The following is a 15,852-nucleotide window of genomic DNA, read 5'->3' as shown; positions in this document are numbered from 1 at the left end:
AAATGAGCTAATGTAAGTCGCTCTCAATAAGGGTGTCTGCCATGTGCTGGAAATGTATTGATTATTTTACTTTAACAGCTTTTAACCCCAATCTTAGCTTCCATATCGTTTCATATGACTCGATTAGTGTCAGTTGTGATACGTGTGAGACTGCACGGTACTGGAAAAGAAACTATGATGAAATGATAATTAATTCCCCGAGTAAAAATGATAAAACTTCGATGACGGCATAAAAAACAAACAAAAAAATATTGTGACGTCATATTATCCAAAATTACTTCCTATAGTGTCTATAACCTCATTAGCTGCTGCCATCTAGTGCTCTCACTTTCAGCTGTAAAGGATTATAAACAGGGGGAACATTACAATGACGATAAAATGGGAAATCTAATTCGGTGTTAATACGCATTTCTTTGTGTAATTCGGTTAGAAAGGCATTTAATCGTCGAGGCTCGAATTAAGGCTTTTATTTTGAAATCCGGATGTTTGCAAACTTTGTTCTGAGGAGAGTTGTTTTGCTAGCTAGCTGTTTATCTTAGCAAGCTGCTAACTAGCTAGCTTTTGAATGAACGTAATAATAATGGAATATAAAATTGCAGCGTTTTCAATTTTGTAATATTTCTGCAAGATTTCTTCAGCTATGGAGACGTCCTCAAAAGGTTCTTTAATTCAACTGAAATGTATTTGTATAGCGGTTTAATAGCTGATTTTGTCTCAAGGCAGCTTTACAGAAGCTAATCAACATAGTACAAAAAGTTTTATGTTATACAAAGGTTATATAATATCATGCGAATGTTTAAGATTAACATTAGACGTTATAATATTAGACGTTCTTGCTATTAACAAACTATTAACAAATTTGTTTAAATTGACGTTGGTTAAAATTTTACATTTATATGTGTTGAATTTCTACAATAGAATTTGTGTAAATGGTAAACAAATAGCAGTGGACATTAATCTGTGTGTTTATCTTATGTTTAATTCATTTAGCTAGTGGCTCACTGGTATGTGTATTTATGATTGTTTAAAGAGAAATAATACACTTCATGCTGTTGGGTTGTAATGTTGGTTGATTAGTTTTCTCTAACAGCACAGCCCGGTATGTTTTATTCCTAATTTGATGACACTGTTTGCTGATGTTTCTCTGGTGACGTAGGGAAGGCCAAGCGGAGGCACCTGAGTGCAACAGAGTGCAGCAGTTTAACCCAAAGCCTCACAGGAAGTCCAGCAATCACACAACCTTTTATCGTGAACCTCCATCATGAAGACCCTAATAAAGGCCTTCAACCTATGACACAGACTAAAAGGAAACGAATAGGTACCGTATCGTACCACGTACGCATACTACGCCATGATCGGATGTAGGTTATCGTTTCTTTATGTTGTATACACAGGTGAACGAAATATTTCTCCAGGTCCATGGTTCATCGTGTAACAGTACGCAAAGACGACATACGGAGTACATTTCATTTTTTGTACATTTCATTTTACGCAGTTGTACAAAGATGAGTGCAGGACGGTAAATACATACATCTGAGCAATTGAGGTTTAAGGGCCTTGCTCAGGGGCCCGGCATGGGCAGCTTGGTGGACCTGGGATTCGAACCAGTCAGTAGTCCAACACCTTACCCACTAAGCTGCCACATTCCCATATTTACTTGTTTTTGTCCCGTTTGTCTGACTCAAATCTGATTCCTTTGCCTCATTACTCTCATTTTATTTGCTTATTCGTTACTTTGACCTGATGTATAACTTTTTTATACCAGTAACACCACTAGGGTTTGGAACCGAGAAACGGTTCTTATTCAGAACCGGTTCTGTTTTTTTAACAGGAACCGGAACCGCGCGGAATTTTTAAGTTTCGGTTCCAAACGCGGTTCCGATTCGATGACGGGCAAAGCGCTGGGAGCGGTTACTTTAAATAGCCATGTCTAACCTCATGTATATTCATTGTTTTACAGTTACGCAACCAAATTAACGCAGCTTACCACAGAAATCAGTCACTCGCGCTGCTGTGCTGAGGTACGCTTTGTGTTAAACATGTCTAAAAAAAGTCTAAAGTTTGGATTTATTTCCAAAGCTACAACAATGAAGCAAATCTCCCCCCTCTGAGAGGGTTTTCTCCACAGCTGGAGATACAATAAGCCAGGAAAGGTCTCTTCTTCTCCCAGAGAAAGCAGACATGTTAATGTTTCTTCAGAAAAATTGCTAACTGTTTTGCTAAGTTGTAATTCTGGATGTTAAATTTGATGTTGGATTTATTTAAATTTAAATTGATATGAATTGAAATGCTCTGTTTAAAATATTTAAAGAGTGATTAATAAACACAAATAGAATTGTTTAAGTATTGTGCATTATTTTTCACATTTCTTTTATTATGGAATCTGAATCAGAACCGGGAATCGTAAGCCTGAACTGGAACCGGAATCGGAACCGGAAAATTTCTTTTGATACCCAACCCTAAACACCACCATGGTTGAACACAACCCAGACTGTAGAACAGATAATCCTCTTCATAGAGGTCAATAATGAGACAAATAAGGAGGAAAAAGTTCCTGTTACTCTGACAAGTATAGCATTGATCCTCAAGAAATGCGGTTGAGAAATCATGAGTGTCATCATTTGACCTTGTAAAATGGATCAGTGTTTCTCTTGTTTCCACTCATACTCCCATTTCTATTGTTACTGTCGTTAGCCTCTTTGTTTTTACATTTTGTTTGCACCACAGCCAAGACTGCATCCTTGCTCTGTCATGGCTTAAGAAATGTCCTTAGAGACGGCTCAAAGTAGGCCAGTACTTTGAAACATACATATACATGATATTTTAAAGACTGTAAATGTTAGACGGCAAGTACTGTTTTTGCTCACAGGGTTTAGGGTTTGATTTTTCAGTCCAGAGCTCTGAGCAGAAAAAAAAACAAAAATTGTTTTTAGGTGTGTAAATGAGTGTTTGAGGTACCTTTAGATTTTCTCCTGTACAGGATCAACGTGGCCATGTTGATTTTGTGTTCTATAATTCCCTGGAAATTATTTGTCTGAATTTGTATTCACACTGTGTATTATTTGTATATTTCGAACTGATCTTGAATTAGGACTCTTGTGCTTGTGTTTTTTTCTGTTTTGCATTTTAAGTGTCTGATGGCCGACAACAGAGAGCCATTACAGGTTTCTTTCCCTCTGCCGGGGTCCTGAGCAGCAGCCCGCAAAAAGGCAACTCGGTGAAGATGGAGCCTGGACTGAACTGTCACACTGTCCCGAAAGAGAAGGAAGAGGTGCAGCATGACGTGACGGAGTTCATGGAAGGCATTACTGAAGAGATGTTTGTGGATGATGAGGAGTTTGAGACAGGCATTTGTTCTGTTAAGAAAGAGGAGAATGAGGAGGAGGTGATGGGAGCCGGATGCAGCAGTTGGGCTTCTCCTCCATCTCACTCCAGCTTTCATAACGGATACGTGAAAAAGGAGGAAAAAGAAGACGAAGAGTATGATGTGCAAAGCCTCCCTGATGCCCATTATGGGTTGCTGGGATTGAATCAGATGCTACTGGAGCCTCAGGGTCACATTCAGGACTTGCCTGGAGAGCTCCTGAGTGTTATTTTTGCACAGCTCCCAGCAGATGATCTTTACCGCCATGTCAGTCTGGTGTGTCGGCACTGGAGAGACATTGTCATGAACAGCCAGGTCTGTTTCCTTTACCTCGTACGTAAAATTCAGAACTTTAATTATTAAGTGACATCAGGAATTTGGACTGTCCTTTCTGCTCTAGTTTCTGCCATGGAAGAAGTTGTACTACAGATACCAGAAGCTGGAGGAAATGGCAGTGAAGCAGCTGAAATCCCTCGTTGAAGACAACGGCATTGTCAGAAAGGATGATCTCTGTGTGCTGAACATGGTGAGGTAAGGTTTAGAAGACACCCTGAAGAAAATTGTATTTTCTAAGCAGCTCTCTCAAAAAAATCTACTTTAATGAAAAGCTCAGGACTCATAAAGCTCCTGTAAAGAGCAGGAGAAAAGCTATTCATGTGGACCAACCCTGGGTGGACAAATAATAAACTTATTAGCTAAACAACCAGGCAAGTAAAACTTCCGGGTGTGATGCCCAGTCCCAATTATTTGTTTCCTGGAATCCTAATCGATTATGCTGAGAAGCTGTAGCTAATGTACTAACATAAGGCCAGCTAGCTAGCTACAGTAAGTAATGCATTAATACAGAGTAAGGGAACAAACTGTCTAGCAATAGACAGTTAAATAGCGTTTTATTCTGCTAATGTTTTTCATGTAGCACTTTTACAACCTCTGTAAACTTCCACAGGGTCACTGTAGAGCATGTCCACAAATCACAAGGAAAAACTATTCTTTGTGTCCGAGTCTTTATTTTCCCTGGTTATGTTTGACAGCAAGGAGGTAAGCAGGAGACTTGACATGCTTTTGTCTTGCTCTTTATGTTGCTCAATTTTGTCAGTATTTCCACATATCTGCTTGTTCTGTGCTTGTTCAGATGAACTAAAAACATTTGCTTAATTTAAGGCTTAATGCTTAAATAATCATCCTAGTAAGAATAGTTTTTTTTTTTTACTGTCAGCCAGATCACATCAATTTTTTTTTTTTAAAGAAAGATCCTTCTGTCCTGTTTGAACTCAGGAATTCAAATCAAGTCAAGAAGCTTTTATTGTCATTTCAACCATATATAGCTGTTGCAGTACACAGTGAAATGAGACAAAGTTTCTCCAGGTTTGTGGTGCTACATAAAACAAAGACAGGGCTAAGGACTTAGTAAGTAGTCTTAGCCACATAAAGTGCAACTGTGCAACCTGGTGCAAACAGTGCAGGACAAGACAAAAAGACAGTGCAGGAGAAAAGACAGTGCAGGACAAAAATTACAAGACAATACAAAAAATACAATATACAAAAGACATAAACAGAAACAGCGCCGACCGACCAGTGTAAATACTGTATGTAAATACTGTAAGTTCAGACAATATTGCCTGCAGTAATACTAGAATGAACACAGTTTCTTAACAGCAGGTCCCTGAGATAATGTATAGGATTTGTGCAAAAACAGCAAAATGACTGAAATATTGTACAGTATGTGCAAAACGAATGAAATATTGTACAGTATGTGCAAAACGAATGAAATATTGTACAGTATGTGCAAAACGAATGAAATATTGTACAGTATGTGCAAAACGAATGAAATATTGTACAGTATGTGCAAAACGACTGAATATTGTACAGTATGTGCAAAATGACTGAAATATTGTACAGTATGTGCAAAATGACTGAAATATTGTACAGTATGTGCAAAACGAATGGAAATATTGTACAGTATGTGCAAAATGACGGAAATATTGTACAGTATGTGCAAAAGGACTGAATATTGTACAGTATGTGCAAAAGGACTGAATATTGTACAGTATGTGCAAAAGGACTGAATATTGTACAGTATGTGCAAAAGGACTGAAATATTGTACAGTATGTGCAAAACGAATGGAATATTGTACAGTATGTGCAAAACGACGGTGCAACTTCTGCCAGTATTACTGACTTTTGCTCTGTCAGATCATGACGTAGTTCACACATGGCTTCTTTTTGCCTTGCTCAGTCTTCCAGCAAGTTCTTTAACGTGAAGCATGTTGTTTTTGCGTAGCATTTAAGCACCTAAAAGTCCTTCCCCTGAGACACTGTAGTGCTTTTCTGGTCCACTTGAACGTCTGGAGAGGACTGAAGATGATGCAGGTTCGGAGGTTACCAGGACAGCCGGGTTCAACTTAGATTGTTTAAAGTCAAACTAAATGTAAAAATACCGTTAAATACGTCAGTGGTCTCTCAAGGATTATTTCCAATAATGATCTCAGCTTTCTAATGGGTCTTTCATAAAGGGAAAACCCTTTTAGGTGATGGTACAGACTGTATCAGGGACAAATTTAAGTGCACCCTAGTGCAACCCTACTTCGATGCAGATATAAGTTTATTTGAAAAAGCTGCTGGAATTTTGTCCTGTATTAAAGACTAAAGCAAATTGTTCACATTTATATAATTAAACAATTCAAGAGTGTTGTGTGACAGAAGAGTGTCAGCAAGAATCAAAGGGAAGGTGTAGAAGACAGTAGTGAGAGCAGCTCTGCTGTAGGGGTTAGAGACTGTAGCTGTGAGGAAAAGGACATGAGACAGAGATGGAGGTAGCAGCAATGAGGATGTTGAGGTTCTCTTTAGGATTGACGAGGATGGACAGGATTAGGAACGAGCACATCAGAGAGACAGCTCATGTTGGCTGTTTTGGGGACAGAGAGACTAGATTGAGATGGTTTGGACATGTACAGAGGAGGGAGATGGTTATATTGGTAGAAGTATGTTGGAGACGGAGCTGCCAGGTAAGAGGTTAAAGAAGAAGACCACAGATGAGATATATGGATGTGTTAAATGAGGACATAAAGGTAATTGGTGTGAGAGTAGAGGATGCCGAGGATAGAGTTAGGTGAAAACTGATGATTTGCTGTGGCGACCCCTAACGGGGAAAAAGCAGAAAGTAGAAGTAGTATATAATAAAACGATTATTTCAACGCTAGCTACAGGAGATAGGATGGCATAGTGGTGAAAACTTTTGCAACGCACCTTCGAGGTTGGAGGATTCCTGCCTCCAACCTGCATGCATTGATTTTACATGCTCTCGCTGTATCTCAAAGGTTTCCTCTCTCAGTCCATAAACGTGCTGTAGGATGTTCAGCATCTCTAGATTGTCCATTGTGTGTGTGTGTGTGTGTGTGTGGTAGGCACCCTGTCTAAGGTGTCCCGTGCCATGTCCTCAGATCCCCCAGGATAGGCTCCATGATTCTTATGACAGAGGGTTGGATTGTATCATGTAAACACATAATAAAGTGGCAGGTTTGCTACTTATCTAATATGTTGGAATTGCACTGCAGCAGTTTAAACTGAGCTGCTGTCATTACAGGTACATGGCACAGTTTAAACACAGCAGATGGGTGAACGTTGAAGATGTTTTGCGGTGTGTGAAAGGACATCGGCTCTATGCCCAGGCAGAGGCCTGCATCAAGCACAGGCTGCCAGACATGGAGACGATCGATGGAGTATGTAGCAATTTTTGTATGTTTTATTTTTTGTACGACACATTTGGGGTAAGATTGTGTTGTCTTCATTTACATTTAAAGTATCTGGCAGACGCCCTTATCCAGCGTGACTTACATTTAATCTCATTTTATACAGCTGAGCTATAGAGGGTTAAGGGACTTGCTCAGGGGACCAGCAATGGCAGCTTGGCTCGGGTTTAAACTCACAACCTTCCAGTCAGTAGCCCAACACGTTACCCACTAGGCTGCCACATACCGAAGCACGTTTTTAAATTCAAGTTAATTCAACTGTTTATCTTTTTGATCTGACAGCAAACACATCCTAATCTTATACCACAACAATTTGACAAAGGTTTTTTTAAATTGATTGAAAAACTTATTATACTTTTTATCTCTTTCTAGTTACGCTGAATGTTACATATACATAACACTTAGATTATATGAGCTACAAACATTTAGGATTAGTAATCTCTGTTAAAATTAGTAAGCATCTTATCAAGACACTTTCTAAGAAATGACCCATGTCAGATAGCCTAAAGTTACAGAATTGCCTGTAATTGTTAAAAACACTGATACTAGAGGCTCCTTCCAAAAATGATCAGTAAACTTTACCTCACAGAAACTTATCAAGAGTTACACATTATGTAAGTAAAGCCGTACAGGTATTATCAATATAGTATTTTGATATCAGATTGTCGATGAGTAGAAAAATAATTATTTGAAAATGGTGTATTGTAGGGACCAAACCCCTGGTCTGCTATGGCTCTGATGCTGATCCTTGCAGATGGAGTGAATGATGTCCTGGACCTGGTGACTCGTTTACGAACCTCTGGCTGTTTACTGACTCCGGACATGATCTCGGAGTTCCTATGGGCCATGGCTACACTGCTCCTCGCCATGAGGAACACTAACATTAACATCACTAACAGGTGAAAACAACGTCAAATAAAGCCAAAAAAAAATTGTATTTTAAGTATCCTTTATGTGTCTTTTCCATCACTCAGGTGGCATTACAATATTTTTTATGTGTTGCATCTAATGGAGAACGCACCTCCGCCTCTGAGTCACGGTGACGGCAGGTACGGGGCCGTTTTAACACCTACTTTAAATATTTTAGCTATTTAAAACTGAGGTCATTAGATGAAAATGTTAAATGTAACTTCTGCTTTCTTCACCTCACTGTCTCTGTGCGCAGGGAAAAGCAGATATACATCACTCATGAACAGCAGCAGATCCTCAATCACAACATCCAGAGACACCACATTGTCAAAATCATAGCTTTTGCTGGTAAAAGCCATTAAAGTTAAACTAATTGCATGCTTTATCACCAGTTACCGTGCATACAGTACATCATGTGAATACTGTAAATGCTGATATCATTGTTGGTCTTGTAATGATGGTCTTTTGATGTTTCAGGTACTGGAAAGACAACGACTCTGGTGAAGTACGCAGAACAAAGGCCTCATTTGCGCTTCCTCTACATTTCCTTTAACAAGTCTGTGGCCATGCAGGCCAAACGCAGTTTCCCTGTTAATGTAGAATGCAGGACCATACACTCTATGGCCTACCAAGCTATCGGACGCAGGTCAGTGTTCTTAAATCCGTTTCAAATAGTTTAGGCTGAAAGAAAGTCTCCATTTATGCTTTTTTTTTTTTTTTTTTTTTAAGGTACAAAAATTTGAGTAAGCTATGTAGTAGTCTGAAACCATTCACAGTAGCCTGGGTGCTTCCTGCGGGCCACGGTGGCTTTGTCAACGCCAAGGTCGTAACAGAAACCATCAACAACTATTGTTCCTCCACGGACGAGCATATTGGCCCACAGCACGTCCCTGAACGCTACAAGAATACCAACGGACGTGAGGAGTGTCCAACCGAATACAAAAAGAAGGTGTGCAGATATCCAGGTTATACATTCATATAGACACAGACACACATCTTCCAAAATTCTTGCACCTAACGTGGACACGGTGGCCAGTGGGTAATGTTGATGCCTCACAGCTCCAGGGTCTCTGATTTACTGCTGAGCACACAGGATCACATGTCTGTGTGGGATTCCTTCATGTTTATGTTTTGTTTACATTAAGGTGGGAATGTGTGCCAACATGGCGACCCACAAAGAACCAGCATCCAATCCGGGCTGTATTCCCACTTCACGCTCAGAATTCCCAAACTACGTTCTAGATCCAATGTGACTTTGACCAGGATTAAGCAGTTGAAAAAGAATGAACGGATGCGTGAACATGATGGGGCAGCATTAGGGGGCAGTGTTGTGTGTACCAAAACAGAAGAAAGCCTTACTCTACTCTTAATATCTTAAACTGCTGTATTTTAGTTCTAGCCTAGTTTGTGTAGGGGCTTCTTTAGAATCCCAACACTCCACAATACACTTCCCTGCTCAATCATTCACGGTTTACTTAAAGCTCAATATAACCGAATTACCCAATGCACACTTTTGGAGATGTGCTTAATGGCACCACTGTTATACCCATAATCCCCTTCACTGTTTTTGATACAGCTACTCATACATGAATCTTTCCTTAGACACAACAACCTGCAACTTTTGTTATCTTTAGCTGTGCGTGTCTCTTTCTAGGAGTTTGCACTTGACGCACAAAACATTTGGAAGAAAATGACCGAGCTGAAACCCACCAAAGAAGCAGCGCACCACATAACCCATGATGGTAGATTTAATACATTCTTCACTTTACACTGAGCAAAGGTGGATTTATGCTTAAGCTACTGACCAAAAAGTCATCGCTATGTCATTGCATCTAACCTTGTGGAATTTTAGTAGACCAGGGTCACACCCTTTTGCAGAAAAAAATTGATCATTATAAGGAACTAACTTGTTTTTTGGGACTTTTTTGTTCATTAATAAATAAAACATTCTAATCTTTGACCCATTGTTTATATATAATGTACATTTGTTTATACAGGTTACCTCAAACTGTGGCAGCTACAGAAGCCTGAACTCAAAGACTATGATTTGATTTTCATAGACGAAGCTCAGGACTGCACTCCAGGTAATTTGTGTGTTTTTTTCAGACGGTTAGAGAGAGTTTACCTGAGAGTTTCAGAGTTGACCTGAGAGTTAACCATTAGGCACTTTATCTGTACGATTCTGCTTTTCTTCAGTCATCATGGACATCATGCTTTCTCAGTCTTGTGGAAAGATCCTGGTTGGAGATCCCCATCAGCAGATATACACCTTCAGAGGAGCTGTCAATGCTTTACATACTGTATCACACACACATCTTTACTACCTAACACAGGTATACACACACACACACACACACAAGCTTAAACTTGTATGTTTTCCCTTAAGGAATGCTTCAGTAGAATTGAACCCATACAATATAATATTAAATCTATTTGTTATTCGAAACTTTGTACGTCTTTAAGCTCTAATGTTTTTTTTTTTTTTTTTCCTTTCCTTTTATTAAAGAGTTTTAGATTCGGCTCTGAGATCGCCTACGTCGGTGCGACGGTCCTAGATGTCTGCAAAAAGGTGAAAAAAATTTTGGTTGGTGGACGACAGGAGGGTAGGTTTAACACACGGCATTACACGTAGCACACGTACATTTAATATCGAAGTGCGTTAATTAAACAGTGTTTCTTCAGGCATGGTGAGAGGTGAGGACAATGAGACTCTGGACAACATAAGACTGGCACGTACACAGGTTGGAGGAAAGGTGGCCATTTTGTGCCGCTGTAACGTAACCGTGTTCAGTGAAGCGGTGCGGCTCACCGACGTTAACCCTAACTGCAAGATCCACATTGTCGGTGTGAGTTCTCATGATGTTGTATTATCTATAAACCGATTACCTGTATTCTTGTGAAGTCACTGACTGAATTGTTGTAGAAAACGTTTCTTCTTGTTTTTTAGGGTGTTGACAATTTTGGGTTGAAGAAAATCCTGGATATCTGGATTCTGATGCAGCCAGAGGACAAACGTAGGAACGGTGAGCTCTTTAGAGCACAGTTATTAGGACTTCTATTTTTTGTAAAAAATAAATAAATAATAATAATAATAAAAAAAAAAAACAAAGGAAAGATGGAGGTTCAAGATTACTTGATACTTGAATTTGTGCCATTGATATGGTTTGTGTCCAAATAGTGTCCATGATCTTGTACTTTGTGTCATTTACATTTGCTTTGAATTCTCCTTCAGTAAATACATAGATATTAGTTCATGAGATCACGGACTGACAATGCGTCTCTTTACCTTCAGAGCGTATGTGGATTAAGGACTCATTTATTCGGAGTTTCTGTAGCGAGAAGCTGGGTGGTTACGCAGGCCTAAAGAAGTATGCCACACACACAGAAGACCGGGAGCTGGAAGCCAAGCTGTCAGTGGTGGAGAAATATAACATGCGCATTCCAGAGCTGGTGGATCGGATCTACAACTGTGCTCAGAGCAAGCCGAACTGCGCAGGTTAGAAACACACTCGGTTATCGTTAACTGAATGATAAGTGCAGAGTGTGTGTGATTTCCTCAAATCTCACTTAGTCTACTGATGGTTTGGTGAAATTAGTTAAATGCTTATACATCTAGTTTTAGGTAGATGCCTTTGTCTTGTCTTTGTTTTGTAGACTATATCATAGGCACGGTGCATAAATCTAAGGGTCTGGAGTTTGACACGGTGGTGGTGATGGATGACTTCATAAAAGTGCCTTGTTCCAGACACAACCTGCAGAGGATGAACATTAACCCAGGTTCATACTGCTTTTTAATTTTGTGTGTGTGTGTGTGTGTGTGTGTTAAGACAACACTGCACATCTAATTAGTCTTGTACCTCTTGTAGTGATAGAATACTAAATGATCAAACCTGATTGGTAAACAAGGTGGTAAAACAAGTTAATATTAATGCATTAGCTCTAGTTTTTAGCCACAGCGAAGCCTTTAATCCACTTTAAAATTTCTCAGTAACATGACAAGCTATGCATTTGCTTTTCTCGTTAGCTTTAAAAGAGGGATAAAAAGTCAAATGAATTTTGATGGTCTCTAATAGTTCTTTAATTAAATCAAAATGTAATAGTTGGGAAATTGATATGGTATAAGAGCAATTATAAATAAAACAAATAAAACACTTCTGGACATTCTGCTATAAGAAAAAATGTAAAAATAATATGCAATCCGTTTTATTCCTTGAATACCAGTGATTTATAAAAGATCCACTGAATAAAACGGCGGCTGTTGTGAACCGTTTATTAAGGTTCGTGCTGCTTGGATTTAGGATTTGTTTTTGAATATTTAGTTTCCTAAAATCCTTCGATAGTTCTTGACGGTCATGTATTGTATGATACAGCTACTTGCAGAATGTTTGTATTTTTTTTTGTCATCATGATGGAGAAAACAAAATATTGTCAGTTACTTCACTCATAGACAAAAGCTGCTTTCTGTACATTTGCATTTGGTGAAGGAATCATTTTAGAAGAAAGGGTTAAATAGACACGTGCAGTAAAACCCTCTGTCTGTCTGTAGGTATTAAAACAGCTGACGCAGATGAGTGGAACCTGCTGTACGTGGCCGTGACTCGAGCTAAGAGAGCGCTGTACATCACCAAGAGTGTCAGCAACATCCTCACACTTGCAGGGGTGAGTAGCTTGTCCTTGATTTCATCTGGAACCCCAATGAAACTTTACAGTGTATGTATGTTTCAACTCCATAAATCTTGGCACCCTTAAAGACGAAGTTTTGGGTTCTGTAATTTAACCTACATTGAACATTTATAACAATATATAACCAACCATACTATATTCATTTCATTCATATCAGTCACTGTATTTCATATGCTTTAAAAAAAAAGTATTCCATACTCTCATTTTTTCCCCCCATATACTTCCTTATGTATTCTATTTTATAGTTCATTCACAGTTAATTCTATTTTTTAACTGCTTTTTTCTATTGTATCTGACTATTTTTATTACCTTGTGATTACTTTTATATAAAAAGTACAGTAGTGAAAAGCATTTAACTACATGTAATTGTGTGTGTGTGTGTGTGTGTGTGTGTGTGTGAGTGTGAGAGAGAGAAGTCAAATTTGAATTTGAAAATTTTTTTTATTTCCTATTAAAATTGTCTGTTAGACAAAGACTTTTGAGAAAGGCAGAGAACATAACAACTGGATTTAATACTGAAATTTATATTAGGAATGAAACTCGATGTTGTTGTAGAAAGATTATCAATGACTGTGGTGTAATGTGTTCTGACACAAACCTTAGTTACTTTTATCCAATTTAAACTAGATTATTTCCCAATATAAGCATGTTCTGAATTGTGTTATTCCTCTTATCTATCAGCTTCTGACCAATTTCTTTTTAATTTACTAATGAACATATTTATTGTACATTTAAAGCTGTTATTAACAATCATTACCATTTTGTCTTGATGATGTTACAGAGAAAGCTCGAAGCGCACTGTTGCTATTTGCACCATTACACTATGGTTCGTTTGTACATTTGCATTTCCATCAAAATCTATTCTGATGTATATTTTTATGTCTCTGGCTGTAGGAATACTTTCTGAGGTTTGAGCTGAGCAGTACGCTTGTAAATAAGGATCTGCATCGCCGATGCAGCACCAGAGAGTGTCCCAATCTCATCACTACAGAGTCACAACTCAGCATGCACAAACTCCCTATTCGATACGTATGTCCCAGTTCAAATGTCCTTCTTTATGGGATTCTTCATTGTGCACTGGGATTCATTCATGCACATGTAGTTGCCATAATCTCTGTGTGTGTGTGTGTTTCAGATGGACACTGCAGAGGAAGGTGGTGTTCTCTGTGCTACGTGTGTGGAACAGCGTGTAGGTCCTGTAGCTTATCTTCTCTCTCCACCTGAGACAGTCAAGTCTATGCATTACACAGAGGAGCGACCCGAGCTGCCTGTTAACATCGCCATGCTGCTGGCTCTGCTCTAACAGGACAAACATACTATTGTACACTGTGGATATGTAAATGGTCAACTGTGTGTGTGTGTGTGTGTGTATATACATGTGTATATACATACATGTGTGTGTGTGTGTGTGTGTGTGTATACACACAGTGGTGTGAAAAAGTGTTGGCCCCCTTCCTGATTTTTTATTTTTATTTTTTTGCATCTTTCACATTTTAATGTTCAAGTTTTTCATTCAGTTTTTTAATTAAGGTTTTTATTATTAAGGGAAAACAAAATTCAAACGTGTGTGTGTGTGTGTGTACGCACATGCATGCACAGTGTACGCAGGTTTAAACTGATTGTACATTTTCTTTGTGTTTGTGTGTCTAAATGCTACAATCCACATTAAGGCAGCTGGTATTTTTATGTATGCAATTTTAAATTTCCAGTCAGTGTTTATGTACAAATGTACAAAGCTGTACTTGCAGTGATTTAGAGGTGTCACATGTGTAGTGGGTTAATGCGTTCAACAATGGTGTTGTTCTGTACTTTAAAAATTTGAGCCCACAGTGAAGCGCACACTTATTTGCGAAGCGGTTCGATATTACAGCGGCGTGCAGAAGTTTTGGCGCCCTCTGAACGAAGAACACCAACAAGAAATTTCGTGAAGATATAAACCAAATGGATAAAGATTCAAAATGGATTCAAAAGTTATTTAGCAAAACACCATCAGGAAAACTTATGGAGAAAATAATACACGTGATTGTATAGTGAAAATATAAAGACACAGGCACTTTGTTGAAGCCCGATCAGAGAAATACTTTCACTGAAAAAAAAAATAAAAAATCTTTGATCTTGCTGCAGGAATGTTGACGTTGCCTGGAGCAGGACGCTACCAGTGCATTGCTTTCCTGTCTCACACTGTTGTAATCTTCATCTTTCCCAGGAAATATTCACATCAGTCTGGAATACACTCACATTCCAACCTGCTGTTGGATCACTGGATTATGCCACTGCATTGAATTTTGTTTCTCACTCCTCCTTTAGAATTTCTCTTGTGTATGAAGCTGATGTGTGTCTTCTAGAGGAACAGAGTAATATTTTTTCTAGTATTAAGGTGAGCCTTTTTCAGTGGACAGTGGACCTTTTATGACCTGAATGTCATATCAGTGCTTTACAGCCTTTTGCACTATACACTTTGTACAGTGTTACCTGTTTTTTTTTTTTTTTTATTTTGTTTAAAAAGTTGTACTTAAAAACAAATGTGTTGTTGGCATAAAATTATGTTCATTTCCATCTGGAACTTATTTATAATTTTTACTATGAAAAATACATTTGAAACCTCAAAGGATTTTCATGTCGCTGTTGCTTTTATTTAAAGCACCTTACAACTGAGAAGTTGAGGTGTAAGAGTCTTTACCCAGTAGCATCTTGGGAGTGCAGGGATTCAAATCTGCAAACTTCCAATGAGTAACATGCAAAGCTTTTACCCCTGAGATACTACGTTGGGAACAATCTTCTGCAACTGACCCTGATATTGCAGGTGTGTAAAGACCACAACCTTTATCTGATTTGGAATAAAAGACTAAATAATGTCTTTACATTCTACAGGGGGATTTTTTTCTTTTTAGTTGATTTTCAGGGACGTAGAGTTTAAAATCACCTATTGGACAACACCTCTGATAGAAATAAAGGTACAGAACTTCCTTGTTGCTTAAACAACTAGAAAAAGTAGTGTTTTGTACCTTTATTTCCGAATCTGAGACGACAAAGAAACCCACTGATTGTTACTGGAACTTTAATCTGAATTGTGTTGTGTGTGTGTGTGAATCACTCGGAGCCTTACGCTTGCACATTTAACACAGATTTCTTTCTAACACAGTACGA

General features: G+C 38.5%; 1 protein-coding gene across 2 annotated transcripts; it reads left to right on the top strand.

The window, feature by feature from the left end:
• Window positions 1–343: 343 nt before the first annotated feature.
• On the top strand, window positions 344–15,562 carry fbxo18 (F-box DNA helicase 1). 2 transcript variants are annotated; one of them, XM_060889159.1, is made up of 21 exons: window positions 344–659; window positions 1,157–1,318; window positions 3,132–3,679; window positions 3,765–3,895; window positions 6,948–7,083; window positions 7,822–8,012; window positions 8,088–8,162; window positions 8,279–8,370; window positions 8,500–8,668; window positions 8,752–8,971; window positions 9,677–9,764; window positions 10,020–10,106; window positions 10,219–10,355; window positions 10,529–10,625; window positions 10,705–10,868; window positions 10,970–11,045; window positions 11,315–11,518; window positions 11,677–11,799; window positions 12,569–12,681; window positions 13,600–13,734; window positions 13,841–15,562. In XM_060889159.1, the coding sequence occupies exons 1-21, from the start codon at window positions 641–643 to the stop codon at window positions 14,006–14,008; spliced, it is 3,135 nt and encodes a 1,044-aa protein (XP_060745142.1). In that variant the 5' UTR covers window positions 344–640; the 3' UTR covers window positions 14,009–15,562. The 2 variants fall into 2 exon arrangements, with proteins under 2 accessions (XP_060745142.1, XP_060745143.1); XM_060889160.1 differs by lacking the exons at window positions 344–659; window positions 1,157–1,318 and adding an exon at window positions 2,004–2,021.
• The last annotated feature ends 290 nt before the right edge of the window (window positions 15,563–15,852 follow it).

The sequence above is a fragment of the Tachysurus vachellii genome, chromosome 16 (genome assembly GCF_030014155.1).
Source record: "Tachysurus vachellii isolate PV-2020 chromosome 16, HZAU_Pvac_v1, whole genome shotgun sequence".
Lineage (NCBI taxonomy): Eukaryota > Metazoa > Chordata > Actinopteri > Siluriformes > Bagridae > Tachysurus > Tachysurus vachellii.
Note: the sequence above shows the minus strand (reverse complement) of the source record. Positions and strands in the feature narration are given on the sequence as shown.

Coding starts and splice junctions, on each gene's coding strand:
- fbxo18 (XM_060889159.1), top strand. Junction 11,046..11,314: donor AGAGGACAAACGTAGGAACG/GTGAGCTCTTTA, acceptor CTTTACCTTCAG/AGCGTATGTGGATTAAGGAC. Junction 11,800..12,568: donor GAGGATGAACATTAACCCAG/GTTCATACTGCT, acceptor GTCTGTCTGTAG/GTATTAAAACAGCTGACGCA.